General features: G+C 38.5%; 1 protein-coding gene across 4 annotated transcripts in view; it reads left to right on the top strand.

Annotated features, from left to right (window-relative positions):
* slc12a2 (solute carrier family 12 member 2) overlaps positions 1–25,435 on the top strand; it is an 83,892-nt gene that overhangs the window by 10,648 nt on the left and 47,809 nt on the right. For all 4 annotated transcript variants that reach the window (XM_055024859.1, XM_055024857.1, XM_055024858.1 and 1 more), the window contains exons 2-6: positions 13,663–13,782; positions 17,750–17,825; positions 20,380–20,475; positions 25,045–25,184; positions 25,311–25,421. In XM_055024859.1, coding sequence (XP_054880834.1) covers positions 13,663–13,782; positions 17,750–17,825; positions 20,380–20,475; positions 25,045–25,184; positions 25,311–25,421 — 543 coding nt within the window. The remainder of the gene's footprint in view (positions 1–13,662; positions 13,783–17,749; positions 17,826–20,379; positions 20,476–25,044; positions 25,185–25,310; positions 25,422–25,435) is intronic.

Genomic DNA, 25,435 nt, shown 5'->3' with positions numbered 1-25,435 from the left:
ATCTGATTACTCGATTACATGTAGAATAATTGACAAAATACTTTAGGGCTGTTGTAAACTAATATTTTAGTGATCGAGTAATCTATCGATTATTCTCACAATTAATTGAGTAATCGGACTAAAAAAAAGACAAAGTAAAACATTGGTAAATCTAACTTAACAGCAGTATTATATCTCATATCAGGATCAGTTCAATTTTTCACAGTTGAGCTTCCCTAACCTTTCTGTAGTTTAGAAAATTAACTCATAACAATCATTTCTCACTTTCCAAGTTAACCTTAAGTAAAGTTACAAAAAAATATGAAATTATATTAAATTCAATAATGAAGAGACAATTTATAAAAAGTGTCTATACTCCATCTTTTTGTTTATGCATTAATTTTCAGTCAATTTAATAGATAAGCTCTTACCTTACAGAGACATTCATAGCTTTATGTGTTTTTGTTAGCGGCAGGATTTAACACCTTTGTTTGTCACACACAGAAACACATCTAGCAGCCATGTACAGGCATGTTGAGACTGGGATATGAAATAAATTTCCCGGTTCGTTCGTAAAGCTACACTTACCTTAATCATCTAATGCGCAGCTGTCCTCAGAATACAGCCTATCCACTGACCTGTATAAATACACCGGGGAAAATCACCGACCACCTGCAACGTTGTTCACTCTGAACACCGGCCACTAGGCAGCAGCTCCGGGAGAAGAAAAGACTACCGCACTCCAGGCATCATGCCAGTCATTTTAAGGACTCTTGTCGGTCCCTCGAAAAACAACTAAGACCCAGACATCATCACCAATCAATAAAATTCTCCCAGGCCGGACTTAAAAACTGGACGGTATGCTGCTAACACTTAGCTTCCATCAACAATTCAAGTGGAAGTGAGAGCACTGTGCAACCCAAGTAATAACCCAATCAGAACATGGTGCGCTAAATAATAAAATATAATTTAACAAAGCTTCGAGGCAGATAAATTTTCCTCGAAAAATAAAATAATTGAGGTGCTCAAATCACTCGAGGAATTGTTTCAGCCCTAAAATACATGTTTACAATAGCTATGCTACATTTTATAACTTAAGGTTACATATTTTCTTTATTGTGCTTAAAAATATCTATTGAATATTGATATATTAAAATGCTCTCATCCTTGTAATAATTCTTTTCAGCCTATGGAACATAACTGCAGTGACCTTCCTTATGGCTGCGACCTTCGCTCTGTGTCGGTGCTGGCTAACATATCGACTGTTCACTTGCAACACTGCTAAGCTCAGCATTTTACAAAGTGAATTGCACTGTTTTGATGCAGAGGCTCAGTTATGGTATGTGCTGAAAATGTTGACATCACTTTCTCACACAACCCTCATGCACCTTCAGAGAGCCACAACAAACCGTTAAACCTGGTGCAATGCTGATACTGAAAGAAAAACAAACACGTTTGGAAAAGTTTCCAAGGTTAGCAGAAGTGGTTGAATACATTACCTTTTGATACCAAATCTCGGTAAAGACATTTAGAAATATCAACCTAATAAGTGTACTGTTCCAAAGAAATACATTTTCATATGCTATTATGTGGATCTTGTCAAACATGATAATTAAAACTTTTTTGAGACATGTTTAATCTCTCAAACACGTTGTCCTCATTATGTTTTATGTATAAATTTGCTGCATGCAATTTGCGTACAATAAGGCATAAAGTTACAGTAAGTATTCATCAAATAAACACCACCTTTTGACCAATCTCTTAAACTCATTGATTTCTCTAAGATGAACTGATTTGTGCATACAAAAAGTGGAAGCCACATTCAAAAATAAAACTTGACTTGTCGACCGTTAAATCCATTGACATTTTTAAAAACAATTGGCAAATATTAATGGTTTATTAATGTGGAACCTGTTTTTGTGCGTTAAGTATCCTCATCTTCTTAAAAATAAGTAATTCTTTGGTCACAAGTGACTTAAATAGGGGTTCTTTAGAACCCCTATTTAGCTCAATATCATACATATTTCTTCATATCTTAAGGTTGCTTTTTTTATATATAGTTCATGTGCATTCATGATGGGCTCTTTACTATATACTGTAGTTCAAGCAAAGATCCATTTAGGGTTATGGGGATATGCAGTTTAAAATAGTTGTAATTATAATTGTGATTTGATGACCGTAACAAATGTCTGCATTCCCAGTTTTGACATTTGTCCTACTTTATGGACACTTTGATAGACAGCTTTTGTCTGTTTAGTTCACCTCGCTGCTCTGAACCTCTGGTGTATGAGCAAACAACTTCCTGTTTAGAAATGTTCTGCTATTCTTCAGCCATCTGTTTGACATAGATGGAACTAAAATTGACTTCCTCTGAGACAACTCACCACATCATGGAAAACTGGCAAACATTCCCATGTTTACTGGCTGCCACATGGCCTGATGTATACACATGTTGCCAATGGAGCAGTAGGCACCAACAAACTTATTCATCTGTAACATGAAAGCATTCATGATGGGCTCTGTTTCGAAACATTGACAGAATGGCCATGTTAATAAAAGGAGATATTCAGCAGTTGATGGGAGCAAAGTTATGACATACACTCACTGCTAACAGACTTTTTGGAGCTTTCACAATGTAATTAATCATATTGAATGAAGGGGGATACCATAATTACCACATTTGTATTTTATGTTCTAGATCAGGGTCCACAACCTTTTCCATTTAAAGAGTAATTTTTTCCCCTATTTGAACTGGAACAGCAGATGGCAGAAATTCTGTTGGTCTTTTGCAGGATGCTAGAATGTATGAAAGTATGAGAGAGAGAGAATATTGCATTATGTATGTCTTTTATTTGCTAGTTGCTCCTAAAAAAAAACAAAAAAAAATATTTCTGAATACATTTTTCTCAGTTTGCACAGTTTTGCCAGTTTTTCCTCAAATGTTAATAAACATATGACATTACTGAAGGAATATGATTTCTCAAGCTGTTGTTTAACTCAAAATGTATTTTAATTTAAAAGGTACAACTTGGCTGATTTGCAGTTAAAGTAAAGCTTGAGATGGGGATTTCATCTGTAAATTTTGGGATGATTTTTAGTTGTGATGAATCCATATCTGTTTCTCATTTGTGCTTTTAACCTTCTAGCCTTCAAATACCTGGTCACTGTCATCCGTGTGTGGGCATCTACTGTGTGAGACTCCAGCCAACAGTTTCTGTAATAAACTCAATCTGAGCAAGAGTTATGGAACTGTATTCAATAGCCTAATTTACGGTCCTACCACCTCTCTGCTTTGACAGATTGTCAACATGTTCCAGTCCTTCATGATCTAATGCTGTCATGCCACCTATTACTGCCTATCAATAGTGCTCCTCTAGTCTTTTTACAGATTTATGTTGCTTGGCAACAAAAGTGCTCTCTGTTTGGAGGTGCCTCACTCATCACCTCTTTCAGAGGCAAATAGTAATTTGATCCAATCTAAAAACAATCATCTATGTAGTGTATGGACAGCTTTGTCTCAGTCAACAGGACTCAAGCAGCAGTGAATCCAACTCTGGGAGAGTTTCTGTGCAGAAAAAGAATAATGGGCAGAGTGTTGAGAGGTTTTCCAAGTAATAGACGTTTGAGACAGTGGAGATGTGATCAGTCCACACAGTCTGACAACTGGGCAGGGGAGGTGGTGGAACAACAATTCGAGAACCTTCATTTGCAGTGCTTCGACTCAAAACATGCAACAGTGTAAAGTATTCTTTATATCAACCGTTGTGGAGGTACCACTCTATAAAACATTAGCACCTGCTAAACCAGTGGTTCCCAAAGATTTTCTTCTGGGCTCCCTACGGATTACAATAAAATCCTCCCTAAAAAAGAAAAAAAAAATCAACTGAGCACACATATCATTGACCCAGACATTAACCTAAACGCATATTTTGTTTTCAAACGCCATTGAAGTTTATTTCACACTTCAGGCTTCAACAAAACACACTACAAACCATCTTTACAGTGCAACACTTTTGTGTAATTGTTTTTTTGTTGTTTTTTGTCATTCATCTATACTGCTCCTACATGCCCCCGCAATCGCACAGGGCCCCCTGTAGGGGGTGCGCCCACACTTTGAGAACCATTGTGCTAAACAGTTAGCAAGTCAGAGGCAGCATAAAGGAAAGAATTATTTTTCAAAATAATTTGAATTTAAATCCTTGCATGTTGAACTGACCTTTTAGAAAACTAAAAGCACACAATTTTAGTTTTCTAAAATTGTGTGCTTGTCTTCCTCCCTCCTTCTCCAGCAATGTTTGGTTGTGGAGTCATGGACAGACTGCTAGCCCACAATATGTGATGGTAATTATACATTATCAAAATAACCAGTTCTTTGTTCTTTGAAACAATCTGTCCCATTTTTGAAAGTATCTTACTCCAGCTGTCCTAGTGATTTGTGTAACTTTTGATATAAAGCATTTTCTCTACTTGACGCCTTAAGCTTCATGATGTTAAACCAAGTTTGCAATCATGCTGAGCTTTGCTGGTCTCCTTTTATTATGTGGGCCAGTCAGACACACTTCCTCAACAATATTGTCCACAGTTTTTCCTGTGTAGGATATTTAACAGTTAAAGCAGTGTTTGAATTTCTTTCATGAATATTCATCTTTGGACTGAAATCACAGTGCAGACAAAATTTATGTGCTTCTGTTTTAGGCTCAAGTCTCCCATCATGTCCCTCTGTGATCTTACAGATTAGACTAGTTTGTGTTTGTGTCATGCTGCCTTTATATTAAATAGCATTTTATCACAAAAAAAAAGTAAATCAGGTTACAAGTGGACAAGGATTTCTGAGACTAATTTCACACTTAAGGCAGCCCCAGATTCACGAGTAAGTGGTGTGCTTAAATGCTGGTGGAGGGCTGATTTTTGCTCGGCATCTGGTGTTTTCATCCTCTGCTGCTTCTGCACAACTGCAGTGTTTTCAAATACATTATTTCATTGGAAAACAGAATATTTCAGTACTTTTAAAAACTCACACCCTGCTCGCAATTTGTTCCAACTGCTGCAATCTGGCTGCAGACACAGGAGCATTAAAGCAACGACAAACAGACTGAAGGACAGTTTATACCTTCAAAAGGGCATTAAATACCCTCTATTACAATTTATCACCCAATTACTTCATAATCCAGGTAACCTTACTGCATGGTTTCCATATTGACAATAAAGATTATTATCATTTATAATTCTCCAAAATTGTTTATAGACATATTGTGCATTTTGAGCAGTATGCTTTAAAAAATTATCATTGGGTGGTGTATTAGTTTGCAGGCTAGAAAAACAGGCAGTCAAACGAAGCAGACGGGTGTCCTGGTGGTCTGCCCTCAGAAGTAAGTATTACATTAACTTGTAATGCAGGACTACAAGTTAATCCTGCATTCTTTGCTCTCTGATTATAATGAAACATCGAGTAATTATAAATAATTTCAGATTATGTTTTATGTGTCTGTTAATTTGATACTCATACTTTTAGCGGGAGCTGATGTCCGTGTGCGCTATGCTACTTTAGCTGTTGGTTGCTAAGTCCTTGTATTTTTAGTGCCACACTCGGTACAGTTTAAGAGAATGTCTGATCTATGAAAATCATCTCTGGGTCTTACAGTATCTGTTCTGTCCCTAGCAGGTTCCAATAAAAATTCTAAGTCCAGTTTCAGATTGGTATTTGTGTAGTTTGTGAAATATTCTAATTTGCCTTTTATTTAATTCACAAAGTGAATATCATTAAGTGAAATAAATTGCCTTACAATTCTAATTTATTGAATTTCTATATGTATAAATAACATCTTAAATGTACTTCTACACAGGACAGAGCAGCTGACTCATAGATTGCGGTCAGGTACTATTTTACTTACTGGATGATCAGGACCCTTCAGATCTCAGCAACCCTCTGATCCGATGGAATGGCTGCAGGAACACACTGACCCTCTCCAATAGGGGTCCTCAAATCCAAATCTGGTGTCCTGTAACATTTAGATATGCCTCTGGTCCAACACACCTGAATCAAATGGCTGCTTGAGGTGCTGCTAATGATATCATGATTTGACTCAGATATGTTAAAGCAGAGACTTATTAAAATTGGTGGACACCAGCCCTCCTGAACTCGAGGTGAAGTCCTGCTGCACAACTTTCACTCAACTGCAATCACATGTACTTGCAAAAAGTACAGTATGTGGAAATATTACCAGTTGTAACGTGTCCACAGGTAGATAAGAAGTTTGCATAGCGTTTTTACTTTGAAACCATTTTGGTGACCATTTGTTGAAAGTAAATTACAAACATTTACCAATAGCTTGACCACTTGGATATGGCAGTAAAAAGGTTTGTCACAAATATATAATTTTAAGAGGCGTCATTCGATTTATACTGTAGAAAGAAGAACATGACAAAAGTGTTTCCTGAATTAACTTTAATGTACAGCTCACTGCACACAAAGGAAAGATAAAATATTTAAGATCACCCTAATCTGTTGAATCTAAAAAAATAGACTGAAAGATCTACATGGGTGGTTTCACTACTATAAAGTTAACAATTAATTGTCTTAAAACTTACATGGATGTTCAAATATTTACTGTAATCAATTAAGAAAAGAAAATACTATAAAGGTATGTACTCAAAGAAGGAACAAAGACAGTCTGTTCAGATTAAGGATCAATCATAATGTCCTTACAGAGCATGTTCACTACTGTAGTTGTTTAGAACTGGTTTGGTGGTCTGTACAATTTGAAGCTTGAGTTCTTGGTGTGGAATCTCCCAGAATCTCAGCTGCTGCAGATTGTTTGAAGATGAAAGGAAACGTACAAATTAACAGTTAATGTTAAAGAAAAATGTATATTGATTTTCCTGTACAACTAAATGGTAAATAGACTGAATTGCGCTTAAATAGCGCTTTTCCAGTCATTTTGCCAACTCAAAGTGCATTACACTAGAGGAGGGGTCCCCAAAGTCGGTCCTCGAGGACCAGCATACTGCATGTTTTAGTTCTCTCCCTGGTACCAACAACCTTTTCAGCATGTCGGTGTTCTTCTGAGGCCTCCAATGAGCCATCATTTGATCCAGGTGCGTTAAATCAGGGAGAGAACTAAAACACGCAGGATGCTGGCCCGCGAGGTCCGACTTTAGGCACCCCTGCTCTAGAGTCACATTCACCCATTCGCACTCGCAAAGGCCCACACCGATACACAGCTTGGTAGACAATTGGTAGGCAACAGTCTGACAAACCTGACTGTGACATAACATTACTGAAACTGAAAATTGCTTTCAGGTTCACAATATATATCTTTATATGTCGATTACGTGTGTGTATTAAATGTGTTCGTATGAAAGCTATTTTTGGGGTGCTTTAAATAAATGCTAAAATAGTTAGTTTTTAATTATACATTTACTAGCTGTTAATTGTGTCAAAATATCAATTGAAAAAGAAATTTGCTGTCCTGTGAAAATCTAAACCATCTCAATGTATTTTACCATCTGCATTACATCTGCAATGAAGACAAACAACACCAGGTTTTGTTCAGGTTTGCAGGTGAGGTATAGATTTGTTCAAGGCCCGATGAAATGGGGTCTTTGCAGACTTCACAGAAGTCCAGACACAAATAGAGTAGAATCTGAAGATTCTGCAGGCTGTGACCATCAATCTCCAGTATTAGAGGTCTAATGTCTCAGCCAGATCTAGTCACATTGATTATTGTAACAGCGTCTTCACAGGCCTGTCCAACAAATCAATCCTCCAGCTGCAGCTGATCCAGAAGCTGCTGCTCCTGTTCTCACTAAAACCAGGAAGATAGAGACATAACAGCAGTTTTAAAGTCCCTCCACTGGCTCCCTGTAGCTCAAAGAATAGACTTTAAAATACTGTTGTTAGTTTATAAATCACTGAACGGTTTACCACCACAATACATCAATGTGAACGTGCCCAAACATAAAGTAAATTTATATACAGAGATGTATGATGATAAGAGGTATAGACAGGACAGAGTCATAATAAATAATAGGAAACATGAACACAAAACTCAAGTGTTGTGTTTGCCAGCATGCAGTGCCAGAATTAAAAAATTAATGCTTTTTGAAAGTCTTTGGTGCAGGCCAAAGCTATTTTAACCATATTCAAGCACTGGTATGGCAGGTGGCTTTCTCTGACTGCCTTTACCTGACTATAAATAAAGAGCAGATGAACCACAACACTGCAAAAAAATTGTATAATTATGCTGCAGGATGTCTAAGGGGCAGGTAAGAGTGGGGACTATAAATATAACCCAGCTGTCCACCAGCATGCACCACTGGCGCAAGAATCTGAGGCTGTCTGAAGAGTGAAATGAGTATCAAAAATCCTCTGCACTCGTAACCTGATTGGTAAATGCAGTTTTGTCTGTGTATCAAGCAACTCGTGCATACTCATTTAACATTTGCAGGTGTAGGAGAAGGTTTGAATTTGTAATTATCAGATTGGTGAAACAGAAGTTAAAAAAAATTGCATGTAGAAATGTAACGTTTGCAGAAATTTCAATTACGTGTGTGTGTATTTTATTTTGTATTCATAATTTCTTCATATTTGTATATGCATTTGACCATTGATTTACATGTACCCAGAGCTATGCACAAATTTTCTTTTTCCGGTTTACAAATCATGTTTCACCTATACAACTATCTGAAGTTACATACCATCATATCTAATTTCTCATCTTCCTTCTGAGTATCACGCTAATACTGCTGGAGGATTAACAGTCTTGGTTCATTGTACTTAGCGAGCTTTACACCACGCACTTTAAAGTGGGGGTTGCAGCGTTCCAACATTCGTTTTTACCCCTCACTTCCCCGCTGTCTGACCCGTCATACTAAGACCATGGGAAGTTAAACCCGAACCAGGTCCAGAAAATGTATCTTTATTGCACCTGCCTTTTATTGAGCTCAATAAAATTACTGCCATTTACTGGAACTGAAATGAGTGGTCAACAACACACTAATAGCGCAGTGAGCTTCCCTACTGGTCCACCCAGGGCCGTGCAGAGACCTTTGGAGGGGTGGGGACTCAAAGTTAAAAAAAGGCTCATTGAACAAGATTTTAAAACACCATGCAATAACCCATATTAATCAAGAATCTAATTGGATCATACCATATCGTTGCCTTCATGTAGGGAAATGCCAAGCATATGACAATATATGTAGTATATTTTCCCCAACAGATAAAAAGTTTCTGTTTTTGAGTTGATCTAAGACTGTAGCTGTTAAACAGGCCAGAGGAGAGAAGGTCAAAGGTTTTAAAGTTATGAAATAAGCTAATATTCTACCATTTTACTAATTAAGCCCTAAAAATCTCCATTTAACTTCTACATACGTCTTATATTAGGATGTCTGATATAAAGACAGACATTCCTTATATCTGTCGGTGGGACCGACTCAGATTGCCTGTAGCAAGGCGGGCATTTAGTAGCCTGATTAAGTTAAAGTCAGAAGTTTTCTCTGGAGCCGAAGCATCTCTGTGTTTAGGGGCAAAGCGCCTTTTGTCCCGCTTTCACGAGGACAATTATAAAAATATAAACAGAAACAGTTTTTCTAACGTCAACATTAAACCTAAGATTTTATTCATAAAACAGTGTATAAAAATATTCTTGCCCATCTGCAGATCTGCCCCCCTCCTCCTCACCATGGACCCGATGTCTGAACAACATGGAGGCAGAGAAACTTGAGAGTCATTATTAGACTGAGCCAGACTGGTTTATTTAGCTAAATTATTATATTTAGCTAAATATTATTGCTGAGTGGCACAAGCAGGCCTCTTGATGCACAGATAAAAATAATTTAAAAAAATCAAGTAAAAAAAAAACCCCTCAAAAAGAGCTCTCTGGGCATCAAGGATAAAAGGCACAGAGGCAGAAGCCCCCTGTCTCCCCCTCCTCTACATGTGCCTGGGTCCACTAGTTACTCTGTGTACTGTAACAAAACTCCAAGTAAGCCTTTGAACAGAACCACCAACATTACTCAGAAGAGAACTGGATTTGATGGCTTACCCAGAGCAGAGCTCTGAACAAACTGTGGAATTTCCGGTTTCCCCTCAAATTTATAGACAACCAATGGGGGGCACCAAAAACCAGCCATCACAGGACAATTATGAAATATATTTTAGCAAGAATTTCACCTGTATTATCCAATACCTGTTACACTAGTGTTAACCGCATTGGGATTCCCCATAACCGGCTCCTAGCAGCACAAATTAGCAGACAAGTATGTGTTTGACTTAATCTGCAAATGATTAACTGTCTGAAGCCACATAAAAGAAGATAGTTTTGTGGAGTTCTCCATAGATCTGGGATTTCTAGGTATTCATCTTTCATGTATTATCATTTTTTAACAAACGACATAAATGCCATAGGTTGCCATAAGTAAATGCCTTGGCCTCTCTGTGGAAGACTATTTACCTTCCTGCACGGCTGCTTAGCATAGAGCTAAATTTAACACACTATTCTCACTCTTGTTCTCTGTAAACATGTCCCAAGTTGGAATAAAGACAGTTTTCCTGCTCCTTTAATTTTGTAACTTGTGTCACTCATTACCTGGAGCTTTTATAGAGTTCTTTGACAACATGGTTTCAATTACTTTGGGATTGAAACCACCTTTCAATCCCAAAGTAATCTGCCTCCACCCGTCATTCGCACAGACTTTAGCAAGTTTAGCTGCAGGTGGCTCTTGCTGCACCAGTGGTTCATCTGATTCACCTCCTGACTGGAGGCATAGGCATCCTGTCCTGGATCAGACCAGTGATGATGAGTCAGTTTTATACCAGGGGAAATGGAATGTGGATAGAATGCACCCCCACAGGGTGTTGATGGTTCTTGGGCAGAAGATGCTGCCAATCAGTGAGGAAGTTGGTGATCCACTGGCAGGTGGAGACTGGCACAGTGAACTGGATAATCTCCTGGAGGAGGATATCTGGACTGATGTTGTCGTGTTGAAGGCAGAGCTGACGTCTACTAACAGGATTCTTATGTATGTACTTGGCTGGTCTAAGTGGGTGAAGCGTAGACCTGAGTTGACTGCATCCTCTGGTGACCTGTTGACCAGAAAACCAAATTCTAGGGTGCCTGTGATGTCTTTCAAATGTTTCAGGACTAGGCAATCAAATGTTTTCATGACCACAGACATCATGGCAATTAACCTGTAGGCATTTAGTGTTGTGATGGTCTGTTTCTTGAAGTCTTTCTTTTTTTTGGGGTGTATTTTCTGTGAACATCAGATGGACTTTTGTAGACACATTATTGAGAAATTAAGTTGCATTTACCACCTATTTGGTGGCCTTCTTGAACTCCATGTTGCAATAACTTATTCAAGTTTTGGAAAGTTAGTGTAAATATTTTGATGCATGAGTGCCACAGTCTTGAAATGCATGTGCAAATCTCCAACTGTCAATGGGTGACGGGCAAGTCAAGCAGAGGGCAGTGCAGCAACCCACAGCACACACACACTCCTAAGAACATTAGCTTTGACTATTTCGACATTAGATGTCCATCTGTCAATTAAAGAAAAAAAATCAAACCGAATGTTTGATTTCTGTACTTGCCACTTTTTTTGTTTCTCTTGACTAAAGCGTATTGAACCATAACTTTAAAAACAAAGAATGAACCAAACTGCCCCAGTACTATTATGCACAATTAGTGTTGTATAGTAATGAAGTAAAAATACTTCACTTTACTTAAGTATATTATGGAGTACTTCATACTTTCCTGGAATATGAAAATTTTTGATAACTCACTTTTACTTCACTATATTTCCGAACTTAATTTTATACTTTTACTCCGATCCATTTTCAATGTGTGGTTTAGTTACTTGTTACTGTCAAATAAGCTGCATTTCCCTCCCAATTCTTTTTTTCTTTTGCATAATGACCAGTTGTGTGCACCTATAGTGTGTGAAGTAGAGTAATCGTAATGGCTTTTTTTCTTCATGTTGGCCACATTTTCTGTACTGACTATTTATTTTTCTCATTTTCAGAACTGACCTTACTGAAAGGGAAAACTTAAGGCTTACAAAAACTTTGTATTTTCTGTCCTGGAGGGTTTACTAAGAATCTGGTTCAGTTGTAAAGCAGGTTAAGTTAACCTTGTGGTTTAGGTAAAGCACCTAATTTTCTTAACTAAATGATGCCTACAGGTTTATCTATTAGCAGGTTTCATTTTGCCTGCACTTGATTGTGTACATTATTTTAAGTGTATTTGACAAGTTTACCAAAATATAAAAACTTGTACTTTTCATTACATTACTTGAGTACATCCATTTTTACAGTAATTTCCATAAGTACAAGACATTTCAGATACTTTAAGACTTTAAATCAAATAACAATTCAGTCAGTGACCTGGACTTTTACCCAAGTCATATTTTGGAGAGGTACCTATACTTTTACTTGACTCTGAGATTTCAGTACTTTATACAACACTGTACACAACTACTTGGTGCTGAATAATTAGTAAAAACCAAAAATGTTGTATTGCTTTGGGTAACACCTGGCCCATCCTAAAAGATCTTAGGAAGTTATTTTTTAATCTTATATTGGCAAAAAATGTTTTTGTAAAATACAATTAAATTGTAGTACATCAATTACTTTGAGAATTTGGACACAATTGAGTTTTACAGCAGATAGATTATTTTCTATTCCACATTCTGTCTATTGCTATTCTAATCTCTTGCGCACACAGTTTTTTTTCCCATTAGCTTCATATAAAAAACTGAATTACAACAACAGAAAATTTTGTCCAATTGCAGCACTTCTATTCATTATGTATAGTACCTTTTAGGTATGCAGTGTATGAGTGCGTCTGCTAAGTACTTAAAATTTAGATTTTAGCTATTCATGTGAAGTATGTGAGAGGCTCTTGACATTATCATCCTAGTTGATCCAATTACAAGTGGAAGACTCACTCGTATTACTGTTACTGTGTCATTTTACCGTAAAGGTTTTATGAAGGGAGGAGAATGAGCATACTCTCTAAAACTCATCCCCTTGGCAGCAATTCTCTGATGCAGAGTTAATTGTCAGCACAGTCTGTCCTTTTAGACCTTCTTTTGCTCTATTTTATGGTGGTAATCCATTGTCAAACAAAATAACAATTTGTTAAATTACTTTAGTTTTACTTATATTAAGTGAAATCTTTTTTTTAAAAGAATACCATTGTATTACTCTATGTGAGAAGGACTGTTATTTGTAGCACACAAAAACCTAGAGGGCATGAATACATCAGTGCTAATCAATAGTAGCTGTTTGATGAAATGGCAAAATGTAAGAATATTGAAAAAGCCAAGATCATTCATGCCAAATACTCTGTTGTAACACCACTCTGAAGCTCATTTTTTGTTGAGAAAGCAGATTATGAATGTGATCTTTAGTCAGTGTTTGCTAACTGATGCATATATTGTCTAATATGTCCACTCTATCCAAATACTGCCATGTTAGTCCTAACTTTTATTTTGTTCTTTAACAAATACTTCCTGACTTGGATCCAGACTTGATGAATATATCGATCGACGACAGTAGAGTGAACCTTTCAATGGTGAACTTTCCTGCTGCACCTCCAACTGGGCTTAGAGAATCCCTGCACAAGAAACTCTGTACAATTATTTTATTTTGCTGAGTAATGTGACAGTATTTGTTGTTCTCAGGAGCCGTTTGAGGATGGCTTTCCTAATGGTGATGAGCTGACACCGGCTGAAGAGGCTGCTGCTAAAGAGGCAGCAGAACCCAAAGGAGTGGTTAAGTTTGGCTGGATTAAGGGGGTTCTGGTAAGTCACTTTAAAAATCCTGGTTTTATACTCTTGTATTGTTTATAATTGGGTCATATAAATAAGTAATATAAGTGTATTTAGTTGCCTAGTTTTTCTGTTGTGATTAATCAAATTGTAATGATATTATAATAATATGACTAAAATGTTCTGCAACCATAATCAATTCATTGGTAGACCAGGACTAGTGCTGGTTTAATTCAACTAGAACCAATTTGTTGTTCCTCAGAAAGTAGTATTATGAGGTGACTTCAAGGTAGTTTTCTAGGATGTCTCTTGCAGGAAGCATTTGAAACTATGTTGTTTTCCTTTTCTCTATAGCTGCCAACCCAGGTAACTTTAGACCTTTCCCGAAGTAGATAAGATCAGCGGATAAGATTAGCTTCACATGTAAAAACTGACTGACCACTAATCTCCCAAAATTAAGGAAATCAGCTGGCCAATAAATCTGTGCTCCCCTACTTCTGACTGTCATGACATGCTGATGGCTTCAGTCAGCATGTCTGCAGAGATGACATTCCACTGTAACTTTCATGGCTCCTCTTAGGTGAATTCACAATGTTTGTGTTAAATAGAAGCAGCGCTATAAATTTACTTTGAGACAATTCCTAAAACACATTGTTTCCTTCTCTGACATTATAAAACATTTTAAAGAAATTAGCCAAGTAATAGCTTCTCTGAAGCTAGCAGAGAAGGTGCTAGCTTCACACACAGAGAAGCTAGCACCTTCTCTGTGTGTGAAGGTGCTAACTTGATGTGTCCAATACTTTTTTTATGTAGTTCTGTGTTCTAGACAAAAATGTTTTGGTGCTAAATCTGTAAATCAGCCATAGAAAAAAGTAAGCGACTGCAAAGATGTTGTTAAAACTGGGAAGACATATCCTTTACCTACATGGGCAGGAAGGCCACTCAGAGGAGAAGAAGCCATGACTCACTCATCTTTGGAGCCATTTCTTTTAGTCTGAGACTAAAGTTAAAGTGTTAGGACAAAATAGCCATTGTTATGAAACTTTGAAAGACTGGCTACAAGACCGGAAACACAATCTAAAATGTGAAGTACGGGGTGGCACGGTATTGGATTGTTGCAGAAGAGACTGACTTAATCATAAGTAAAGAACATTATGCAAAAATATTATAGGAAAGTCTCAAAACACCAGCAAGTCTTTCAAATGGACAACAGCCCCAAATTATGTAAAAAGCAGGTAAAAGTCAATATGAGCTGAGCAAAAAGCTAAGATTTCCTCTGAGGGATGGCTGTAAAGTCTATGACACAATGCAAATGATTGTCACCAGTGCTCGTCCAGGAGCGAATGACTCAATGCAATTTTTGGGGTTTTCTTTGACAAAAATACTATTTTAGACTGATGTTAATAATGAACTGAACTTAATGCACTGATTGGTTACTAGAATAGAATAGAATTTAATAGAATAATCTTTCTTGATCCCAAAGGGGAAATTGCTTATTTGCTGACAAGCTACAATTGGGACATATGCATGATTGAATTTAAAAGACTTTTATTGTGAATTGGTGCAAAATAAATAACTTGCTGTATTAAAAACTGTGTGCAAGTGAGAAGGCCGACAGCCAGTTCATTCAGGAGGATTAATTTAATTTAACTTAATTTATTAGGGACAATGCACATTAATGAACAATCAATACTTCTGTGCAAACTGTAAATGAGCCAGATTATAGCATAATTGCTAATTTCCATCTGTAGTGCCAAGACAGGAAGACCCAAACAACAAAAAGACATTATAAACATACAATCAAGAAATCACATTAACAAACATTCACAAAAAATGCATTAAAAAGTTAGTTAGCCTCTCACCGTGGGCAACTCCAGAGTGGAAGTACATCCAGCCCCTCTCAAGGAGACTGGTTCCAGAACCAAAGCCATGCGTCAAGGTGAGACCGACTATTTCTAGCCGGAAACTCTCAGCCTCACACACCAGCTCCGGCTCCTTCCCCACCAGAGAGGTGACATTCCACTTTCCAAGAGCCAGTTTCTGTAACTGAGGATCCATCCGCCAGGACCCCCTCCTTCGGCCATCACCCATCACACACTGCACCCGACCCCTGTGGCCCTTCCCATAGGTGGTGAGCTCATTGGAAGAGGGACCCATGTTTCTTCTTCGGGCTGGGCCCGGCCGGGCTCCATAGGTAAAAGCCCGGCCACCAGGCGCTCGCCAACGTGCCCCACCTCCAGGCCTGGCTTTGAGAGTGTGGCCCCGGTGACCCGCGTCCGGGCGAGTAAAAATGAGAGCCAAAGTTGCCTTTCTTCATAGGGGTCTTCGGGCTGCGCTTTGTCTGGTCCCTCCCCTAAGACCTGTCTGCCTTGGGTGACCCTACCAGGGGCATGAAGCCCCAGATAGCATAGCTCTTAGGATCGTTGGGGCACTCAAACCCCTCCACCACGATAAGGTGGCAGCCTGAGGAGAGGTCATTGATGGTCTAATTTGTTATTTATTTAGATTAAATTTAATTTTATTTGCTGTGAGTTTAATGTGTTTTTTAAAGGACTGTGTTGGATCCAGTGTGACCCGATGTACTTGAACTCCTGCACAAGGTCAAGCTCTGTTTCCCCCCAAAAACACACTGGACCGCTCCAGTTTTATGGGTTTTTTTGTGAACATCATTGAAACAGTTTTCTTTTTGTTCAATAATAAAGATGAATGAAAGAGCCAATGCTGTATATTTTCCAAAGCTGATGTCAAGGTAGATGAAGCTTCCTGTGTGCTTTTAACAGATGTAAAAATAACAGCATCATCAGCATACATTTGGAAATGGACACATTGACACACATTTGGCAAGTCATTTATATACATTGGAAAACAATACTGGTCCTAAAATAGAGCCCTGGGGAATTAAAATTCTAGCAAATTATAGTAAGAACCTTGTACAGATATCCTGACCCAAATCATTCCATTAACAGGCAGCCACTAAATACTACGGAAAAATTAATTTGACAGAGATTAAAGGAAATTATTCCTCCCATTTAACAAACATATATATATATATATATATATATATATATATATATATTTGTTGTTGATCCTAACTGAGCCACTACTGGGAACAGTTTTAAGTGATTTAATCTCAGACACTAAGAAAAAAGTGTTTGATTTTTTTTTTCTTTTGTTTGTTTTTTTTCCGTCATCAGCAGAAAAAGAGTCATTTTTCTGACAGTTGTGAAGTAGTTAATTTTTTGTGTTTGCGTTGGATGATATTTAAACAAGCAGCAGTGATATAACAGATAAGCTGACCGACTTCAATGAAATGTGATTGGGGTTGTTTGTTACTTTATCTAAATAAAGCAGTCAAAAGATAAACTAAGGCTTCTACCTTAGTTTATCTTTTTAGTTTATCCACCATGGTTTTGCATGGTGGTCATTACATATTGATTTGTTATTGGTGAATCTGGGCACAGCCTCAGACTGAAGTGGTTTGTTTTGTTCCAGGATGAAAATGGCATTTCATTGGTAGAAACATAATGTTCTCCACTATTTATGTCTGATGCCTTGGCAGACTAAAACAGGCTGATCACATTGCCAGCTGTCACATGTCATCTTCTTGTTGCCCGTAATTATTCATGCTACTTCTTGTAGTTGGCCCAAAACCAGGGTCCTTGCCAACAGTTTGTACCTTCGTCTGAGCATATCTGTGTTATGTTTGGAAACCAGGATGAGATAAAAGGACGAGTAGGCAAAGAACACTTCTTAACAGCTTTTATTCTTAATTTGCTCAGCAGTACAACATCAGGTATTCCTTTCCTCCATCTTTTCTCTTCTTCCCTCTTCATCATTACTATTCTCGGACACCACCTGGAGGTAGACACAATATATTACTGCATAAATCTAGTGGAAGTCTTTCAAAGACTGGCAATTTGGGCAGCAAGAAGTTGCTGAAAGAAGCTAACTTCCAATAACTTTGCCGGTCTTTGAGTGTAACAAATGATTTTCTCTGCAGGTACGCTGCATGTTGAACATTTGGGGAGTCATGCTCTTTATCCGCATGACATGGATTGTTGGCCAGGCTGGAATTGGTAAGCTGCCAATTTATGTTCAATTCCACACAGTATTAAGGAAAAAACACTAGTGTAAGCTTTGTTTATTCATGTGCTTACATAAAATGGAGACTTATGTTTAGTGTATGTGTGTTTGTTTGTAATACCTTGTGAGGATCATTTTCCTGACACATACTATGTTGTGTGTGTGTGTGTGTGTGTGGGTGTGTGTGTGTGTGTGTGTGTGTGTGTGTGTGTGTGCGTGTGTGTGTGTGTGTGTGTGTGTGTGTGTGTGTGTGTGTGTGTGTGTGTGTGTGTGTGTGTAATCAGATGTAACAACTCTTGGCTTACTGGATGAAAAGTTGTAATGTCACTTGTTCTTTTTCAGAAAGAGAAAATCTCCTGTTTACAGCATGACAGTCCTGCACTGCTGAATGAAAAGCATCTGTTGGGACAGATACACCCAGTTCAGTTTAGTAAAGAAAAACATTATTAATGTTATTGGGAACCACAGTTAGTTGTAAAAATTGACCTTATTTGGAAAATATTTATCTTGAATGTAAAAATGATACATTTGCAGGAGACGCATCCAATTTGCAAAATAGGAACGAAACCTGCTAAGGTCAACAATAAAAAATTAACAACAGAAACATACCAAAGCTTACATAGAGTTGTCCAAATTAATTTCTCTGCATTAAGAGAAAATTCAAAAACTCAGAGGATTAATCTGCACATCAACTCTAAATCCAGAACCATTGCTGTACCCAGACAAAACAAATACAGGAAAAATGACCCATTTTCAACTACTTAATTATAAAACCCTAGAAGAAATTATAAGTCAATTAAGTTCAAGCTCCTGCTCTCTGGATGTTCTAGATCTATAACTCTAGAGGATGTCCTACTCACACATTTCTTTAAGAAAGTCCTGCCTGTTATTGCTACTGATCTGATCCAAATGGTAAACTCATCGCTTCCATCAGGTGTTTTTCCCCAAGCTTTGAAAACAGCAGTTATCAAACCACTGCTAAAAAAGAACAATCTGGACAAATCACTATTGCAGAATTACAGGCCAACCTCTGACCTCTGACCTCCCATTCATCAGCAAAGTTATTGAAAAAACTGTGTAAACAATTAAATAGTTTCCTCATGACGACCAACTGCTTTGACTCTTTCCAATCTGGTTTTCATGCTCACCACAGCACAGAGACTGGCCTAGTCAAAGTATTCAATGACATCCATATGTTCTGTTGGACCTCAATGCAGCTTTTGACTCTGTCGACCATGACATATTCCTGAATGGACTGGAGAGTAGGGTTGGATTCTCCGGTTCGGTGCTCGGCTGGCTTGAATCTTACATAAAGAACAGGGATTTCTTTGTTTCAATTGGAAACTTCTCATCGAACGGTCAAAGGTCACATGTGGGGTACCCCAAGGTTCAATCCTAGGACCCCTCTTATTCAATATTTATATTCTCCCACTAGGTCAGGTTATAACAGGAAATAATATTAGCTACCATAACTAAACAGATGACACACAGCTCTACATTATGATGTCACCATGTGACCTTTGACCCCATCCAATCACTGAATAAATGTTTAGAACAGATAAATGTGTGGATGTGCCAAAACTTTGTCCAGCTGAACAGAAACAAAACTGAAGTCATTATTTTTGGACCTAAAGAGGAACGATCTAGAGCTATAGATCTAGAGCTATAGATCTAGAGCTATAGAACTAGAGCTATAAATCTAGAGCTATAGATCTAGAGCTATAGATCTAGAGCTATAGATCTAGAGCTATAGATCTAGAGCTATAGATCTAGAGCTATATATCTATAGATCTGAGCTATCTAGAGCTATAGATCTAGAGCTATAGATCTAGAGCTATAGATCTAGAGTCAATGCGCAACTTTATTGTAAATGTCAGGGAGGGCTTAGCCCTACTAGCCCACTTATACCATCCCTGCTTGTTTGTCTGCTGGCAGAAATGAGGGCAACTCACTTTTCCCCTTGTTGCCTGAAAAATGATAACAAGAGTTTTTTTTTCAGTTTTCTAATAAGCTATCTTGGATGGATTCACTGACCTTGTATGGATTCAGGATATCAATTAGTTCTTCCATTAGCCTAAAGGTGGAAGCAGGTCAGTTGGTGCCTTAAACCCTATATTTGATCCACAATGCTAAAGGACACAGAGACAGAACAGATTACTGGACTCCACCTTTACACACTTGTATCTGTGTTGAACAGAAGAGGTTCAATAAGGGATTTTTTTATGCACATGTGATGTTGGTGATATGTGTTGTCTGCATGTGAGCAGGACCAGATTTTACCACTGGAGTAAGAGAGCTGGTCTCCTGCGGATGCTGGAAACATTCTGGCTAAGTTGCAGACCACTGACAAGTGGTATAGTTATCAATAGTGTGTTCAGAAGCCTACAGACATCACACCAGCCCACAATCTGGGATTTTCCATTGTGATGTGAAAAATAACCTCTTAAGTAACTACAGGGGGGTCTGATTGTGGGGAAGTGCCATTAACACTTTACAGAGGTCTGAGTGAAACGACTAACATGATAATCTTTGTGTTTTATTTTGCAGCTCTGGCCTGTGTGATCGTCGGCATGGCAACTGTTGTGACAACCATCACTGGCCTCTCTACTTCTGCCATAGCCACCAATGGATTTGTTAGAGGAGGTATTTGTCGAGCCCCAGTCTGCCTCTAGAGCAACCAGGATTAGTAATACCCATTTAAATAGGTTAAAATGGTTAATATAAAGCAGGGGTGTCAAACTCAATTACCCGGGTGCTGGTGGAGGTAGAGTCTGGGTGAGGCTGGGCCGCATCGGGTTTTCCACAAGAAAAGCTCTTACAAAAACATTACAATGTTATCAAATGTCTTTATTTATCTATTTTTTTATTAACACAAAATAAGATGAAAAAATTAATATATTAACAATTCATAAGAAAAAAAATCTATCAGTAATAAGTAAATAAATGAAAATAACAATAATGCAGCAGATATAGAAGACTAGAGAAATGTAGTTATAATTCAGATTCAAATGGCTGTATTAACAGTTCTTTAACCTTTAACTTTCTGAACATGAATGGAACATTGAACATAAACTGTTATGAACATGACTTCTTCTGCCTACTTCTTACTGCAAGAGGTCTGGGAATGTTTCCTCTAACATAGCCGAGCCACATTTGGCTTCAGGGAGGAGGCAGTTGAGACCCTACGTAGGGCTTGAAGATGCTCGTCAATAAGTCTGGACCTGTACTTGGACTTATTGAAGTTCAAGGTAGAGAAGAGCGCTTTGCACAAGTGTGCTCCCAAAAAGACACATGGTCGTTTTAAACATTCGGGAAAGCTCAGGGAAGCTGGGTGGCAATTCGCTCAAAAATTGCCCAAGCTTGTCTGCTTGTCTCCCTGAGCTTGGCTTTGAGTTCTGAGTTGCACTGCAGCTCAATGAGCTCCATTTGAAGCTCAATGAGCTTTGATATATAATTCCCTTCTCACCCACCGCGGGTGGTTCTTATCCTCTGAGCTTGGGTCCTCTACCAGAGGCCTGGGAGCTTGAGGGTTCTGCGCAGTATCTTGGCTGTGCCAAGGACTGCACATTTCTGGACTGAGATGTCTGATGTTGTTCCTGGGATCTGTTGTAGCCACTGCTCCAGTTTGGGGGTTACTGCCCCGAGGGCCCCGATGACCACAGGCACCACTGTGGTCTTCACCTTACAGGCCCTCTCCAGTTCCTCCCTGAGGCCCTGGTATTTCTCCAGTTTCTCGTGCTCCTTTTTCCTGATGTTGCAATCACTTGGTATTGCTACATCTACCACAACGGCTTTCCTCTGATGTTTATCTACTATGACAATGTCTGGTTGGTTCGCCATTACCATTTTGTCTGTCTGGATCTGGAAGTCCCACAGGATCTTAGCTCTGGCGTTCTCCACCACCTTTGGGGGTGTTTCCCACTTTGATCTCGGGGTTTCCAGTCCATATTCTGCACAGATGTTTCTGTACACTATAACAGCCACTTGGTTATGTCGTTCCATGTACGCATTTCCTGCCAATATCTTGCACCCTGCTGTTATGTGCTGGACTGTCTCAGGGGCCTCCTTGCACAACCTACACCTTGGGTCTTGTCTGGTGTGGTAGATCTGGGCCTCTATTGCTCTGGTGTTTAGGGCCTGTTCCTGGGCGGCCAGGATGAGGGCCTCTGTGCTGTCCTTGACTCCAGCTTTTTCCAGCTATTGGTAGGATTTACTGATATCAGCTACTTGGGTTATTTGCTGGTGGTACATCCCATGTAGGGGCTTGTCCTCCCATGATGGTATCTCTGAGACATTCACTGAGCACATTTTCTGTTGAGGCTTTGACCCTGATGTATTTATGGATCTTAGTTGTTTCGTCCTGGACAGTGGTTCTCACACTCACTAGTCCTCTGCCTCCTTCCTTGCGGCTCGTGTACAGTCTCAGGGTGCTGCATTTGGGATGGAACCCTCCATGCATGGTTAGTAGTTTTTTGGTTAGTAGAAAACCAGAAAACTAAGGGAGGAGGCAATATATATATATATATATATATATATATATATATATATATATATATATATATATATATATATATATATATAAAATATATATATATTATATATATATATATATTAATTTATATTAATATATATATATATATATATATATATATATATATATATATATATATATATATATATATATATAATATAAATTAATATTTTATATATATATATATATATATATATATATATATATATATATATATATATATATATATATATATATATATATATATATATAGAGGCCCAGATCTACCACACCAGACAAGACCCAAGGTGTAGGTTGTGCAAGGAGGCCCCTGAGACAGTCCAGCACATCATAGCAGGGTGCAAGATACTGGCAGGGAAAGCGTACATGGAACGACATAACCAAGTGGCAGGCATAGTGTACAGAAACATCTGTGCAGAATATGGACTGGAAACCCCGAGATCAAAGTGGGAAACACCCCCAAAGGTGGTGGAGAACGCCAGAGCTAAGATCCTGTGGGACTTCCAGATCCAGACAGACAAAATGGTAATGGCGAACCAACCAGACATTGTCGTAGTGGATAAACATCAGAGGAAAGCCGTTGTGGTAGATGTAGCAATACCAAGTGATTGCAACATCAGGAAAAAGGAGCACGAGAAACTGGAGAAATACCAGGGCCTCAGGGAGGAACTGGAGAGGGCCTGGAAGGTGAAGACCACAGTGGTGCCTGTGGTCATCGGGGCCCTCGGGGCAGTAACCCCCAAACTGGAGCAGTGGCTACAACAGATCCCAGGAACAACATCAGACATCTCAGTCCAGAAATGTGCAGTCCTTGGCACAGCCAAGATACTGCAGAACCCTCAAGCTCCCAGGCCTCTGGTAGAGGACCCGAGCTCAGAGGATAAGAACCACCCGCGGTGGGTGAGAAGGGAATTGTTTTATATACACATAGTGTATGAGTGTGTGTGTCATAAAAAGACAGACGCATGAAGGAGATCAGGCTCTGATCAGAAACTGTTTTGAAAATTACGTCTAGTAGACATATAGACATATTTTACAAGCAGAGATTTTTAAAAGACTGAAGGCCCTCACATACTCGGGTGCACTTCAGTCTGCGTAAGTCCGCGTGGATGTGCGCCGGACATGTCCGCGTAAGGATAATTTTTGTTTGACCGCGTACACATACTTGGTGTTGCACATTGAACTACACATTGGAAACGGTGTTCACATCTAACTGGTTTTATGTGACACTGGGCTGATAAGGTTGAGATTAAGGGTTATATGAGCTCACGTTGTTTGAAAGTTGACATCAACATAATGAAAGTCAACATAAAGTTGCCATGGGGATGTGATAGACACTTAAACCAAATTGCTTAACAGCAACAAGCTTTATATATTCATGCAAATATTCCATCCATTCATCCATTCAATATTGCTCATGTACAGTGTCTGTTCCAGTTCGGATCCTGGAACTGAAATGGCTCTGAGTTCCTTGCATGACATTTCTTTTCTGTTTGTGTGGTCATGGCGTTGTCACTAGTGGGCTGGGTCCTGATGCAATAACAAAAATCTTTGACAATCACTTTCACATCATGGACTGGGACTAATGGGAGCTTGTAAACCTGAGTTTCTCACAAAGCATAGCATGTTTGGACCTGGACTCAGTCTGGCCTTGATCCACATTAAGTTGTCAATGTCAAATTTATTTATATAGCACTTTAAAACAGGTATAAAACTGCACCAAAGTGCTGCACAGGAACGACAGTAACACAAGTAGATATAATAGAATATCAAAAAATTGCTTCAGTTAAAAGCCAACGAATAAAAATGAGTTTTGAGAAGCGATTTAAAATGATCCAGGCTGCTAGCAGATCTAATCTGAAAAGGCAAATTGTTCCATAAATTAGGAGCAACAACAGAAAAAGCCCGATCTCCTTTCCTTAGTCGGTCCGAGGGACTGGAAGTAAAAGCTGATTGTTTGATCTGAGAGTTCTGGACACAGACTGAAATTTTAAAAGATCCTGAAGATAAGGGGGAGCTAACCCATTTAAAAAACTTTATAAGTTAATAAAAGAATCTTAAAATCTATTCTATACATAACAGGATTGACCAGCATAGGCCTTATATGGTCGTGCTTCCTGGTTCCTGTAAGAAGCCGTGCCGCTGCATTCTGGATCATTTGAAGTCGATGAATCTGTGATTTAACCATGGCACTATATAAAGAATTACAATAATCCAGACGAGTGGTAATGAAGGCCTGGATCAGTCCTTCAAAGTCCTTAAAACAAAAATAAGATTTGATTTTTGCTAAAATCCGCCTGAATCAACTGTTAAAAGAAGGTCATTATAAACTCGAAGCAAAGCTGTTTCAGTGCTATGAGCAACTTTAAACCCAGACTGGAATTTCTCAGTTATATTATTGATTTTTAGATAGAATTCAAGTTGAATATAAACTAATTTTTGAATAAATTTTTTGGTGCCATGTGATTGTGATAATTTATTTTTATCTGTTTTTATGATGTAAGACAGTATTACAGCATGAAACCACAAACAAATAGTTATAAGTAGGCCTGTCGCATTAAACAATCAGTTATTTGCATAATAAATTAAAATGAGCTCATTTGCATGGTTAATCACATTTCTCTCTCTTCCTTCCAAAAACTGGATAACTTCAGTCTCACCATGTTTTGATCTCCATGTAGGAGGAGCGTACTACTTGATTTCGAGGAGTTTGGGTCCAGAGTTTGGAGGCTCTATTGGCCTGATCTTTGCCTTTGCCAATGCAGTGGCTGTGGCCATGTATGTAGTAGGCTTTGCTGAAACTGTTGTGGAACTTCTTAAGGTAAGTCTTTTGATTCCCTATGTTGCTTTTTTCCCTATGTTGTTTTTAGCAGATTCAGGTATTATTTAAATGTCCACCTACTGATCATTGCATTTTTGTTTTACATCTCTTTGAAATGTCGGTCAGGGTGTGGATGCGCTCATGACTGATGACATCAATGACATCCGAATCATTGGCACCATTACAGTAATCGTTCTGTTGGGTATCTCTGTGGCAGGAATGGAATGGGAGGCTAAGGTATAACCTGTCAG

The sequence above is a fragment of the Poeciliopsis prolifica genome, unplaced genomic scaffold (genome assembly GCF_027474105.1).
Source record: "Poeciliopsis prolifica strain line A6 unplaced genomic scaffold, Auburn_PproV2 SCAFFOLD131, whole genome shotgun sequence".
Taxonomy (NCBI): domain Eukaryota; kingdom Metazoa; phylum Chordata; class Actinopteri; order Cyprinodontiformes; family Poeciliidae; genus Poeciliopsis; species Poeciliopsis prolifica.
This window is presented reverse-complemented; position numbering and strand designations above follow the sequence as displayed.